General features: G+C 41.7%; 1 protein-coding gene across 1 annotated transcript in view; it reads right to left on the reverse strand.

The window, feature by feature from the left end:
- PRKN (parkin RBR E3 ubiquitin protein ligase) overlaps nucleotides 1-12,907 on the reverse strand; it is a 774,760-nt gene that overhangs the window by 4,280 nt on the left and 757,573 nt on the right. The window contains exon 11 of the mRNA XM_055810872.1: nucleotides 1,957-2,074. Within this exon, the coding sequence (XP_055666847.1) occupies nucleotides 1,957-2,074 (118 nt within the window). The remainder of the gene's footprint in view (nucleotides 1-1,956; nucleotides 2,075-12,907) is intronic.

The following is a 12,907-nucleotide window of genomic DNA, read 5'->3' on the forward strand; positions in this document are numbered from 1 at the left end:
CCTTGAACTGCTGCTGATGTTTTTCCTAATGCAGCCCAGAATGCTGTTGGCCACCTTTGCTGCGAGAGCATGTTGCTGGCTCATGTCCAACTTGTACTCCACCATGACACTCAGGTCCTTTCCATCAGGTTGGCCCCCAAGCTGTCCTGGTGGATTTCCCTTTGTTAAACTTCATGAGGTTTCTCACAGGCCATTCCCTAGCCCAGGGGTCCTCAAACTTTTTAACCAGGGGGCCGGCGTGCGGATGAAGTGGCAGGAGGCCATCTGCGGCTGCTTGGTTTCCCCCCCGCCAACCCCCGGCGGTTCTGTAAATACCGGGGGCCGGACTGAGGACCCTGGGGGGCTGTATCCGGCCCGTGGGCCGTAGTTTGAGGACCCTAGCCTGTTGAGGTCCCTCCAAATGGCAACACAATCCGTCAATTGCGGTTTTAGCCTGCTGCCATGGCTTTGGCGTTTTGCATTATGAGGCACTGTTCTGACATGGGTCAGGCTACAAGCAATGAAAGGTCTTTTCCTGCTTATTATCCATTTTCAATAAATATTTTATTTCAAAGATAAAAAAGTATAATGGCCTTTACTTCCTTTTTGATACACTGGGGATTTTTACAAGGAACTTCCCTAAACATTAGTGGGAGTTGTGTAAATGGTGTCAAATAGGGATATCCTCTTTGTGACAACTGTGATACAGTTTGTGACTGTAATTTAACAGTAAAGATTTTGTAGCAGAGTCTAAGATAAAGTAAAGGTCCTAGCCCTGCTTCAAGCCTGACCAGAAGGATTTTTTTATTTGGCTTTATTTTGCATAAACTAGTATTAGAGTCATGATTATTGTCTATTTCTAATCCAGTTCAAACTCTAGTTTCCAGTCTGTTTTACAAATCTGTAAATAATTTTTTGACCTGCCCCTCTGTTATCTCTCTTCTGCTGCCTACCTTGCTCTTTACACTTTGCCAAATCTTGTCTCGCCTTCCCACTCTTGAATTCATGCTTTCTTTCCCTCTTCTTGTGCTTGAGGAAGTCTCCCACTTTCCATCTGCCAACTGCCTTCTTTTCTTTCATCAAACCCCAGACTTCAGGATTTTGTCCTATTTCTTTCTCAGTAGTATTTCTGTGGTATCACTGCTTGAAGTGTTCTCTCCTCGCAGTCTGCAGTGTCTTATTTGGTGTTTTAAGCATACCATTTGAATAAGTGATGCCACAAAACTGAGAAGTATCCTCTATACTTAATAGTCGTATAATATTTAGCCAACCATTTTAATATGTTTTGAGTAATTAATATAAATACAACTAAGTCTTGAAACAGCATGAACCTATAGGGTATAGCCTAATTACTATTCATGCTTCCCATTTTAACCACTCCAGTGCCAGCAGATTACTTTTCTTCCTACATGGTAAGCACTGATTAGTGCAACCAGCATGTCAGAACTTACGCTTCTTACTCTGACTTGGTCTTCTACTGTGGGCATGTCACTGGGTTGAAATTAGTCTCATCTAAGTTCAGCTACATACTGTGCAGACATCTACAGCAGGACTAATTTTCCACACCCCACTTTTAGGTGCAATTCTTCTGGCATACATTACACACATGTTCTGTTTCATTGTGAGATGAGTTTTGCCCCACAAATGTCTATTTTTTCCAGTGACAATGGAAAAGCTAGACAACTAGCTGGACATTCAGTCACATGAACACTACATCCAGTGGCTCTCTGTGCCTCATTTTCCCTATCTATAAAATAGCCAGGCATTTTGTGAGGCTTAATTAGTGTCTTTAGAACTAAGTGATTTAGATTTAGTGATTTCAAGATAATTTAGACACAGTGACAGAGGGAATACTCAAGCTCTATGTGCTCTCCCTCTCTTGGAGTAATAGTGTGTATACGTACACATGCACATTCATACATTTATACTGTAAAATGGATTTAAAAAGACAGTTAAGTATATAACTAACAAATTTACCATTTTTTTCTACTGGAATATTGCAGCTGGGGCATGGCTTGGTTGTCTTCTTGATTGTTTCTCTAGATGCCTCTTCCCATCGAGCTTGCATGGCTGCATGTTCATCAACTACATACCCCTGCAAAGAGACAGAAAAAACACCCTTGGGCACCATACTGCATGGCTGTGCTGGGACATGATGTCTACACTGAAGTGATAACTTTACCCACAAGAAACAGTCAGGAGTGACTGCAAGGCCAGGTAGACTGGAATTTGTATGAGATACAGATTTTTTGCTTCAAAATGCAAACTTATTTTCTCCTAGTGTGCACAACACATGTATTGGGTTAGATCCCAGGATTCAGGATGGTGGAGGAGAGCTGCAGCAGCTGCAGCATGTGTTGTCCTGGATGTCCTTCCCACATCCAGCTGCAGCACAGGCTGTGTCCTCCCCATTCCTCCCTGCCCTGAGTGGCAGGCAAAGCCCCGGGAGGGGCACACTGAGCATCAAGTCGTGCTGCAAATGCACAAAGACAGGTAAAGCAAAAGGCAAGGCGAAGCAGGAGTCAGATGAACCTGGCTGAGACATGACACATTAGGTTTGGTTCTGCTTCAGGGATTAAAGCCCTTCTTGCAAGAAAAGCAAAACCACTAACACAATGCAAGACTTGATAATGCAGGATGGTGGGATCCCTGGAAGGAAAATGTTTTTCATAATGAAGCATACTCCTTTGTTTGGGAGGTCTAGGTTTCATTCAAACATAGTCTATATAAATTTAAGAGGCCTTGAGAGGCACAAAGAAGGAACACAAAAAAACTGGAGAAAAAGTAAAAAAAGAATCTAGTGAACAATGAAAGCAAGCAACTCCTCAGACAGGGTGACACAGATGGAAAAATTATCATGAAGTGTGTTTTAAAAGGGACCCCTGTGTTTGTCCTATTTATGACTGGGACAAAATTACGTAATCTACACAAGTGCCCTACTTGGCAATTTCCTACCTAAAATGATGATACAAGGACAAATGAGATGGTAGTGCCTTGGGTCATTCCTATTACAGAAGGCTGGCAACTATGTGATTAGTAGCTGTAAACAATGTGTGTAGGTTCCAGTTCTGCTAGTTCTTGAAGTTCTGCTCTCTCCATTCGTAATGTTGGTTTTTCCAAGCATATGGAAGAATTACGAGCTTAAACTAAATTACATAATTTGTAAAAATTCCCATAATTTCTTTGTGTATACCTTCTAAATACTTGTAGGCTGTTCTGTGGCTAGACTTCTAATACTTATTTACATGGATAATTTTTAAATATATTTATTTCTAGTAAGACAGAAAAAGGAAATTGGCCCAACTTTTAAACACGCCACAGAACAATAACTCCTCTTGATTTCTGCCCAGCTGCTACTGATAAAGCCTGTGAGTTGTTGCAGTGTCTGTGAGTAAGACCTAGATTTTATTTCTTGGCTGAAGTCTCCTGAGTTAAAATGGAATAACAAGGAGCAACATCTGCAGGAATTAATTTCCAGCTCATCTGGTGGCCATTACAACATGCATCTTAAAAATATCCCAGGCTTTTTTAATTAAGAAACCTCAAAAATGTGTTTATGGCATTATTTCTTTTCTTTTACTACCTACATCAGTCTCCTCAGCCCTTGAGTCCCTTTTGTTGCCTCTCACTCAATATTCTCCAATTTGCTAATATTTTTGATGCAAAGGTGACAAAAGTGAACAGTTTTCTCAGCCGTATCCTAGAAGTGACTTTTACTTTTGGCTCTCTGCTTCTGGAGAGGGAATTTGGCCCTGCACCCTGCTGGGAATTCAGCAATTCGGCAAAAGGATGACCTCTGTACAATGGCACATTAGGAAGTTCTGGGAAATAGAAAAAGCTGCTCAGGCTAATAGCGAAGAACATAATCTAGTATTGATCTTGCAACACCTCGATCTTTAAGGAAGGATGGCTTTAGCAAGCAATTTGAGCTAAATCAGAGGGGCCTGAACACAAGATGGGGAGAGTGGGGAACACTGGACCTGGGCCTCAGTTTGCCCAGTGACCGAAAGTAGATGAAATTAATTTCACCTCACTGTAATGGGAATTAATCACTTAACACTCATGCAGACGATTCAAGATGAAAATCAATATAGCAGTAACAAAACATTGCTATTCTTTTAAAAATAATAGCTACATGAGAAGACCAGAAGTATTTTTAATTTTTGTGGTTGACCCAGAAGAGCTTCACAGTGGCTCTGTTTTTCCCAAATAGTCCAAATCCAAACTGTGTTGTTCAGTACTTGGAAACATACTTTTTCCCCCATCTTCATGTCTTTGTTGTGTCCTAATAGCAATTGACACTGAGGCAAAACTTCATCTGCCAAATTGCTAATTTGATTTGTATAAAGATATTTGATCTTAGTTCTCAAAACAAAAGCAAACTTGCGAGAACGTAGGAATAACTAAAACAAACAACTTCAAACCACACATATGCAATTCACCAAGAGCAAATTGTTGAAAACAGAGGAGTGAATTATATTAATATTTTCCATTGCAAAAATTCTAGCATGAAGCAGATGCAGCAGCATGCTGTTTTCAGCCTATTAGAGTTGAAACATCCCTCCTATGGCAGTCTTGCTGAACGCGAAGTTAAAAACTTCCTGCTGCAAGAAGCAAATGCAGAGAAATGGTACAGTGATGGAGTCCCTCTGATTCAGTAAAGAAATCATACCATACTGATCTATGAGCCTCCAGTATTCACGCCCTTTATTTAGCGCTCCACATACAATTACTGCAAGCACACATATATTACTGTGCATGTTTTCCTCAAACAATAAAGGAAAGGTGTATGACAGTTCTCCATTACCAGTGTCTATTTAAATCACCTTTCATTGTAAGCTAGCAAACCTAATCTCCCTGACAATGGCCTAGGTAACAAGCCATGCCTGTCAAGCAGAGGTGGCTCTCATGTTATTTGGCCTGCATGGTCTTGGATAGGAAGTTCAGAGATGCTCCAGGTGTGCATCACATACCAGTTCACTGAGAACAGGAGACTTTGATCACTTGTGGTGCTGACCCCACACAAAAATTTTTGTCCCATCATCAGTGAAAAGATACTAGATTCCACCCATGCCACTTTATGAATATTTTTTTATTTTATTTTCAACTGTGCTGCACGTTATGACCAGGAATGAATATCCATAAATAACAGGAAGCTACAGTAAGAGCTGTTGCAAGCATCGTTCAACATTCCCTCTGCAATATTCCCTTAGAGAGACTGGGGAAAAAGTCTGCCTTGTTATCTCTGGGTCACACTGAAGGTCATAGATTTACTTCTATTCTGTTTCTATGCTGAGTCCTTTGGAAAAAGTAACAGGGATAAAGAGACCACAGAGACTGCTGAGCACCATACAATGATACAAGAACGTGTACATGGAAAGCTTTTTATGCAGTTAATCGATATCAGGTAGTACTGGGAAAAGTCCTACACAGGCAGAAAACATCTTGGAATAGAAATCCTTCTTAAAGCAGCATGTCACTCAGGTAGTAGGGCATACATCGACTTGTCAGTAGAACTACATAAAGCCAATGAAGTGTGTGTTCACAGTCCGCAAGTAAGCAGTACCGTCCAGATTAAAAACATTCATGGCAAACCTTTTTTTTCAAAATACTGGAAGCATTAGATATATAATGTTACATTCCAACATCCACTGCATTATATTCTGTCTTCTGTAAGCACACTTCTTTAATGATCATGCTTATTTTACCTAGCCTGGAAAACACCTGAAAACTGAAGACCCTTGATTCAGAATAAAATATGAAGCTGTTAACATTGTGTTGTGCTTAGCTTTAGTGAATGTAATTTCTGGACTTCTGCTTGTTTGTTCTTGGTGCTTAGTTCCTTCCTAATAATAAAAAAAACCTGGTTATGTATAACTTTAAATAATGTATCCTTGTACAGCTTCCTTTAAATCAGAAATACCTTTCTTTTTGATTAGAAATGCTTGTTTTTCAGTTAATTTTCCTGGGAAAAATAATTAGAAATATGGGAAATTGTGACTTTATGTGAAATACAGCATTTTAAAAAGGCTTAGATATCTCAAATCAGAACATATTACTCATTTTCTAGCATGAATGCGAGGACAACTACAGATATTTGAAAGTGTTTGAAAGGAAGACAAAGAATTGTACACAAAACAATGTTCAACCCACCATAACATTCAGATTAACACAGCCCATTAATTATTTTGGGCTAGACCTCTGAGCAAAAGCCGCCTCATCTGTTGAAGCCTGATCTACAAGGGATGGTAACAGTCCAATTTAAATTTCTTTTGTTTTTGCAGCTTCTACTGGGCTGTCTTATGAACATGTTCACATGAGTTAACCTCCTGTTGTGTTTAGTGGTGTCTTTTACTTCAGTTGTGGGGGAAAAAAAAGCAGATGTCTAGGGCGCTAGATAGGCTAAAGGGGCTTTGGAAAAGCATGCATTACTTGAGTCATCCAAGAGTCAAAATCTCACAAAGAGAGGTGTACATAGCTATGGGACTAGTGTTCTACTCTACAGAAAGTTTGGGCTAGTCAAAACGCTAAAATATGTCTATAGATAAGCAACAGGAAAGATATCCATCAATGCGAATATGTTTCATGCACAGGAAAAATAGAGGTGTCAGTACCACAGTGATCCAGTTAAATTCACATGAAGCAGCTTTTTATGAGCCAATTTGTCTGGTGTGCCTAGGGAATTTTGCCATAAAAAAAGGAGCTACTCTGTGATGACAGCAACTGGCTAAAATCGAAATGATATACACAGGGTGTCTGATACAAGATGAAAGAGACTTTCACTAAATAAAATCAGAGTGCTCTGGTCTGGTCACACTGCACATCGAGGTTCTCACTCTACATGTTTGGGTTATTCATATCATCATGAATTAAATTCAGGTAGCTGGTGAAGCATAGTATCATAGAATGGTTTGGGTTGGAAGGGACCTTTAAGATCATCTAGTTCCATCCCCCGTGCCATGGACAGGACACCTCCCACTAGACCAGGTTGCTCAGAGCCCCATCCAGCCTGGCCCTGAACAATTCCAGGGATGGGGCATCCACAGCTGCTCTGGGCAACCTGTTCCAGTGCCTCACCACCCTCACAGTAAAGAATTTCTTCCTAATATCTAATCTGAATCTACTCTTTTTTAGTTTAAAGCCATTACCCCTTGTCTTATTGGTACATGACCTTTTAAAAAGTCCCTTTCCAGCTTTCGTATAAGCCTCCTCTACTTATTGAAAGGCTGCTGTAAGGTCTCCCTGGAGCCTTCTCTCCTCTAGGCTGAAAACCCCCGACTATCCCAGCCTGTCTTCATAGTGGAGGTGCCCCAGCCCTCTGATCATCTTCGTGGCCCTCCTCTGGACTTGCTCCAGCAGGTCCAAGTCCTTCTTATGCTGTGGGCCCTGACATAATATTGAATGTACACTGCTCTAAGGCAGAAAATCTAATCTAATACAGGTCACTCTTGTATAACTGTTTTCCATGAGTGGAATAAAAAACATGCCTTCTCCCCTAAGTGGCAACACAGCTACAAATGACTGTCAGCTCAGCCTCATAAACAAAAGCAGCCTGTCACATCTTTTTACTTTATTGCTGCCCAAAATAGGAAAGCTAAAATTCTCTCCATATAGTTCCTATCTATTTCTCATTAGACAGAAAGTTAAGACCTATTCTCAGATTTCCTCTGGTGCATCTTTATTTATAACGTAAAGATTAATTTTACAGGACATTTCCTGGTTATAGTTATTTTTCTTGCTCCTTTAATTAGGCATCTGTGGGTTGAAATGTCCTGTGCTTGACATTGTAAGTGTACCAGCTACTAAACCCCCAAGCCTCGGTTTCTTTTCCAGTTGTTTAAGACACTTTAGAAATCAAGCTAGGTGTGCCATTTTTTGTACAGCCCGTGTTTTATTTAACTTTTTAAATTTATCTGATGGAAAAAAAATCAATGGTCTAATAATAGATGTTCCACATTTCATACTGTGACTCAGGACTCATTGAAAGATGTTATGTATGATGAACCTCTTCAGTAGCTTTTTCTTTCACTAAAATGCAGTGAATGAGTTCTCTTTTTTTTTTGTGGTCAGCATTTACTATTTACCATTTTCATTACTTTTCCCCTTCTTTTGAGTAGAGAAAGAAGTTTCCATAGAAATGCTGTGTGTTTCTCATTTTAACTCTTCCCTGTAGTGCAGCATTTCAAATACCTCACCTTCTGTTTTCCACTGTTCTAAAAACAGTAAGGAAAGTTTGCTGAAATGGTGAAGGAACAATTCTGGAAGTGGTACTTGCAATAGTTAGAACATAAACAGAAGATGCTGATAACCAAGAGCTGATTTAGGTCATATAACTCTGGAATATGATGTAATATAAATGTTTTTGCTAACAACTTACCCTTCACTGAAGGTTCAAGCAAAAAAGGAGCTTGCTACTTCCTTCATACAGTAAGTCAGAAGACATATGCAACTGCTTAGTTTTGTCAGCATTATGTCTGTTACAATTTAATATGCACGTTGCATGGTTTTTTAATTCCACAGCAATAGGGTAATAAATACATTATACCAAATTCATTTCATGAAGCGTTAGCTAAATATTTCATATCTTAGCATTACAATAATTCAGCTAAAGATATTTTGAAAGCGCCTTTATTTGGGAAGTCCACATTAAAATCAAATTCTGAAATATCTTGTGCTCACAGTGGGCCAGCATGTTCTACTGCATGATTACAGCAAAGTGCCACCTACACAGAGACCAGGCTTCACAGCCATACCTGCTTGCTAGGAATCTACAGGCGTAAGAGATTAGACAATGTTGCGTGGATAGAAAGGGAAGCCTGGCAAGCAGTGTCTGTATGTTTTGTACCACCTACTGGCAATTTAGAGACCTGCATACATAAGGCAATGGGAGGAAAAGACAGACTGCAGGCCAGCCTGCAGCCCAAGTGAGCTGGGAGCTTTTCCAGGAACATTACAAAAGGCTTCAGCAGGGTGCCAGGTGATGTGACAGGCTCTCCTGGATGTGTGCGCACACATGGGTGTGCTTTTCTGCCACACCTGTGCAGCAAAAAGCCTTTTGGGGAAGTGATCAAACGCGTCTGCTCAGAGCTGGTCATTTGCCTGAGGGCTCATGACCGAGTGAGGTTTGAGCCCAGAAATGATGGCTAGGGTTGGGGTCACGGCCCCGGCAGCATGTGCTGATGGATAGGACCAGGTTTGCACCGACTCAGCTGAGGCACTGCACCACTTTTGGTTTGGTCTGATGGGTTCCCAGGCTGATGCAGGTTCTGGTTAGGTTTTATACTGCTAGTGGCATAATAGCAAAGTTACTATCTGGCTCCTGCACTACCTACCTGAGTACCTACCTGTAAGGACTGGGTCTCAAATAAGAAACAGCAGAGTTTGATTTGAAGGTGGTAGGTTTGGGGATAGGCTTTGGGATTTGGGTGACCAAGGTCTCTAGCTGAGGGCTACAGCCGGGACAGGTAGCATCCCACAGGTTTGGAATGGAGTTGAAGTTAAGTTTTACAGCACTAGTTATAAAGTTATACTGAAACAGATTGTAGATGGAAGTTTAGAACGTGTAGCTTTGTGGCTTAGCAAAAATGCTGTTTCTTGTATAAGGCCACAGCCATTGTGCCAAGCCAACAGCCACAGACCTCAGGACCCATCAGGCTTTCTCTGGACTTGTCTTGGTCTGCCTAGAGATTTGGTTTATCAAGTGACAGTAATTATCTAATGACCAGGTGACTATTACCTATTCTGCTTTTGCTTTTATATAATTTTGTATAATTGTGTGGTTTAACAATGTTACGTGCATTTTTGTAACTAACAACAGCAATGGCAAATATAGCTATTATGGCCAGAATGAACTGTCTCTGGCCCTACAGTAAAATGCTATGCAGATGAGTAAAGGTGGGGTGATAGCAGAGGCCCTGAAAGCACAGGCACAAGGTGATACGGGAGGCCCCAGCGCTATAAACAACTCTCCAGTGGTGAGTTACCCAACTGCAGCCTTGAGAGCTGGGTGAAAACAGCCTTAGAGATAACAAAGACGTAACTGACTTAGGTAAAACACACCAGAGATAGTAAATTGGGATCCAACAGCAACTTGCAGACCAGGGAAGGAGGGGGTTAAAAATATAAACGTGACCTCCAACAGTCCATACAGTAAGAAGGAATAAAACATCAGTAAGGACATCATGCTCCTCCAGGTAAGAGACTCACTATGCCAGCCCGTCCCAGACCGAAGCCATTGAGCCTAGGGCACAGCCAGGCAGTGGAACATTAAACGTAACATCAGAGAAATGTGTTACCAGAAGGTTTATCTGTTATTTTAACTATATATGATTGGAACTATAACTCCTAGTGTTATTGTAAATGGACTAAAAATAGTTCTTTGATTAGCTTTGTAAGGTTTTGGTAAGACTAACAATACATTTTTTACTTTGCATATACAATGAACCTGGTCTGAAATGAACACTTTTAGGAGGTAATGAGATTTTCAATGTAAAAATGATGGCAGAAATTCATACAAGCTATTCTGTAACCTATGTACAAGAAATTGGTAACAATTTTTAGCTGCACCAGCAGCTAAAGATGTATGATTAACGATGGATTTTGTTGGATTGCATCGTTTGTAGGGCCAGGGTTACTAGAACTAGCTGGAATTAAAGCTTACACTAAGACTAGATATGGCCTGACAGGATTTTTAAGGAGCTTGGGTTGGAGTGTGGAACAGAAGAGACCACTGGGCAAGCTTTAAGACCTCAGTCACCATGGACATTGCTGTCATAGGGTTAATAGTGGAGTTTGTTCAAATGAGATGAACTAGATTTACGTCTGGGTCCTACTAAGACTGCCCAGCTGGGTTTGTGGGATGATGAAATAGACATCAGATGTTCATGTAGATTCAAGTCTTTAAATGTAGGTTATTAGAGGGATTTGTGTACAGCTATACTACAGAAATCTATTATGATGTTTAATTTATTCTCTTTACTAAATTCACAGCAAACTCAAAAAGAAAACTTGCTAAAAAGGTGCTACCTTTTAATTGTCACACACTCATTGGCTTGACAGGACAAGATGATCAGCAGCTAAAACCATCTTGGGGAAAGTTTGTCCATAGAACCATCTCTAAAACATACCTTTTTATAACCCGTTTAATCTAGTTTCTGTCATCTTTTTCAAACATTTATGTCTCTGTGCCCCACGTTCTATTCTTGTTTATACATGTACCACTTTTACATCAGTGTTATTGCTATTGCTATTACAATTTACCTTGCAGGTGTCTTACCAACATGTCCAGCACTGAAACTGTCCTGGGAGCTACTCTGTACATGTCCAAATCTAAAATGTAGTCACATTTTATTGTCCAGTTGCTAGTGAGCAAGAAGGTGCATTACTTATTCTGGTAAAAAGCAAAATGTCTAGAAAGGTTTTGTGCTAGGGAAGCTAGGCTAATTTCAAGCTGGGGATTTACAGAGGAAGCTGGCTTATGGCTAGATTCCCCATCAGCATAGACTGTCTATGGGTGAGGTTAAAAGTGGTCAGGAAGCTTGGTTTTGTGGTGTACGTAGCAGGGACTATGCGGTTATTTCTAAGCCTAAGTCTGGCTGGAGTCACCTTTACCGTGTCATTGATTCCATCATGCATACTGTGCCTTTTAATTCATCAAATATGACTACTTCTGTCATCCTAAACTTCAAACATCTCCAAGGGGATGCAATGGGTTGAAAAGAAAGCTTCTCAACTGCACATGCCTTCAATACATTTTATTTTCTCTGAAATTATGTAATTTGCACGCTAAGATGGGAAATAATCAGCCCTGCTCCAGGAAGTAAATGCTTAAGACGAGCGTTCAATGGCCTGTCGGGCCCTATCAGGGCTAAAAATGGACATTTCAGTAGAAAGAGAACATTTTATCCATCCCAATGGACCATGCAATATCTGTGCAGAGACTGGAAAGATCATGATATACCGGTATTTAAAGCTAGGCTACTCTCTGCATGCCTGCTGCTCAATTTGCCCTTTCTACCCCAAGCAGCAAGCAGTTGCCTCTAGCTTCCCACCATTATAAGGCTCAAGCCCCTTTGTTCTGAATAGTCGTAAGCACCACATGTGGCATCTGCTTTGTCCCTCTGGTGCTCTGCAGACATGGCTGCCCTCTTCCTTTCTCCTGCCAACCGACCCCATTCCCTGCTGCCCTCCCTCTCTTCCCAGTCCCACCATCTCCACTTGGCGCTTTTGACCTCAGGCTGCCTCCTGCCTCCTTCCGACATCTGCCCAAGCACAGGAGACTGTCACCACCACCATTTCTGCTTCCTGGACCCTCACAGTTGTCCCATGCCATCTCACAGGCATATTCCCTTTCTTTTCTCTCCCCTCTCCTCTTTCTGGAGCTTCCAGTATCTCTCTGATGGGTCACAGTCACTCCTGTCAGCTCTTGGCTTTCATGGACACTTGAATGCCTCTGTATCAGGATCTACCTCTCTTTCTGAGGGATCTCTTTCTCCGAGGCTTCCAAAATTGGTGTCAGGCTCTGAGGGCACCACCAGACCTTGCTTTCCCAGCCCAGTCCCCTGCCCAAGCGACACTGCAGCTGGGCCGGTCTCCAGCTCCCCACAGCCCTGCCCTGCCCAGCCATGCCCACCTTCCACAATTCTGGCCATCTCTGTCCTCAGGGAGGTGCCATGCCCTGCCCCCTCAGACCCACGGAGAGCCCGCAGGGAGCAGTGGCCCTGGCAGTGCCCTGGCACACAGCCCCTTAAGAAGGCCACTTTGAGTGGCACTGCAGCTCTTCCTGCTCTCCATGTTGCCACCAGCTTCTGGCTGCCTGAGTCACCCACAGCAACACTCCTCTGGCTTTTCTTCCAGCTCTTTCATGGTCCTCACACCCCACCATACTCATCTCTATCATGCTGACTTAGGCCTAAACCTGCCCACAGTG

The sequence above is a fragment of the Falco peregrinus genome, chromosome 7 (assembly GCF_023634155.1).
Source record: "Falco peregrinus isolate bFalPer1 chromosome 7, bFalPer1.pri, whole genome shotgun sequence".
NCBI classification, from domain to species: domain Eukaryota; kingdom Metazoa; phylum Chordata; class Aves; order Falconiformes; family Falconidae; genus Falco; species Falco peregrinus.